The 1,917-nt window shown below is 45.2% G+C and overlaps 1 protein-coding gene across 1 annotated transcript in view; it reads left to right on the top strand.

Annotated features, from left to right (window-relative positions):
• GTSF1L (gametocyte specific factor 1 like) overlaps positions 1-549 on the top strand; it is a 32,605-nt gene extending 32,056 nt beyond the window's left edge. The window contains 3 exon segments of the mRNA XM_021716258.1: positions 97-322; positions 324-389; positions 391-549. Of these exon segments, the coding sequence (XP_021571933.1) occupies positions 97-322; positions 324-389; positions 391-549 (451 nt within the window).
• The last annotated feature ends 1,368 nt before the right edge of the window (positions 550-1,917 follow it).

Raw genomic sequence — 1,917 nt, 5'->3', positions numbered from 1 at the left:
CGGAGCCCAGCAGGTCGAGGCTGCAGTGGCCGGGGAGTGGCCACTGCACTCCAGTCTGGGTGACAGAGTGAGACGCCAACACAAAAAAAAAAAAAGAAAGAAAGAAATTTGCCTTTATAATCCTCACCACCATCAAATTCCATTCAGCAGACTCCAGTACGACCTGGTATCATGCAGGAGACAGAACCCCAAGAAAGCCAAAAAGATGGCTAGCTGGAAATATAATGCCTGCCACATAGTTCCCATAAAAAAGCTGGAGGAACATGAGGCTGTATGTGTTAACAGAAGCTCTGTGGAGGAAGAGGACACAAGAGGACATCTTGGGCCATCTGAAAATTAGTCTTCTGAGTTCAGAGCAGAATGAGGAGCCCCTGCAGGTCTCCCCCTGGGCTTCCCAACCCTGATATCTGGAACGTTGATGCCACCAATTGCCACCCTAAGTTTGTCCTAAAGGCTTTTGTTCCCAAAAAGCTTGTTTGTGCTAGTGACACAAGAGAGCCAGAGAGGGAGGAGACCAGGCTCCAGAAGATCCTCAGACTAAGAGAGTAAACTGTCAGCCAGAGGCAGGAACACACACCTCATAAGTGCATGAAAGGATAAGCAACACATTAGAATAAGGCATGCAAAGGAAACTACACTGGGATACTTTTTTTTCCCACTTAGCAGATTGTTAAATATCAAGAGGCTTCAAATATTCTGCTGGCTTAGGTGGACCAAAACAGGTATTTTCATAACATTGGTAAGAATGTAAATTGGAGCCGGGCTTGGTGGCTCAGCCTGTAATCTGGTGCCTTGGAGGCTGAGGTGAGTGGATTGTCTGAGTCCGCGTGATCGAGACCCACCTGGGCAACTTGGTGAAGCCTCATCTCTACAATAAATCAAAAATTAGCCAGGCGTGGTAGCGTGCATCTGTAGTTCCAGCTTCTTGGAAGGCTGAGGTGGAAGGATCGCCAGAGCCCAGCAGGTAGAGGCTACGGTGGCCAGGAGCGGCCATTGCACTCCAGTCTGGGCGACATAGCAAAATTCCAACTCAAAAAAAAAAAAAGAAAAAAAAGAATGTAAATTGGTATAACCTCCATGGGCAGCAATTTGACATTAGATGTAAAGGCATGCAGACTTTGATGGAGCAATTTCACTTCTAGGACTTCATTTTGTAAATATATTCACACATGGGGGAAATGAGATAAAAGAAAAAGTGATTCATTGCAGCATTATTTCTAGCAGCAAAATAGTGATCAGAAATAAATAAGGGTCAGGAATTAGCCAGGCATGGTGGTTCACACCTGTAGTCACAACCACTTGGGAGGCTGAAAAGGTAGGATCTTAGGAGTTTCAGTCTGGCCGGGACAACATGGCCAGACCTTATCTCTAAAACAAAAAATAAAATCAGAAATTACATAACTATCCATAAAGAGGGCCTGGTTAAATGAATTATAGTGCAGCCATACAACAAAATAACATGCTGCCATGAAAATAAAAGAGAAGCTGGGTGCGGTGGCTCATGCCTGTAATACCAGCACTTTGAGAGAAGCAAGAGGATTGTCTGATTCCAGGGGTTTGAGACCAGCCTGGGCAACATGGCAAGACCTTGTCTCTACGATAAATAAAAAAACAGTAGTTCCAGCTACTTGGAATGTTGAGGTGGAAGGATTGCCTGAGCCCAGCAGGTCGAGGCTGTGGTGGCCATGAGCATGCCTCTGCACTCCAGCCAGGGCAACAGAGTGAGACTCTAACTCAAAAAAAAAATAAAAATAATAAATAAAAAAAAATTAACTTTAGCTCCAGCTACTTGGAAGACTGAAGCAGAAGGATTGCCTGAGCCCAGCAGGTCGAGGCCACAGTGGCTTGTTAGTATGCCACTGCACTCCAGCCTGGGCAACAAAGTGAGACTCTGACTTAAAAAAAAAAAGTGAGGAA

The sequence above is a fragment of the Carlito syrichta genome, unplaced genomic scaffold (assembly GCF_000164805.1).
Source record: "Carlito syrichta isolate Samal-C Ts95f unplaced genomic scaffold, Tarsius_syrichta-2.0.1 Scaffold308593, whole genome shotgun sequence".
Lineage (NCBI taxonomy): Eukaryota > Metazoa > Chordata > Mammalia > Primates > Tarsiidae > Carlito > Carlito syrichta.
This window is presented reverse-complemented; position numbering and strand designations above follow the sequence as displayed.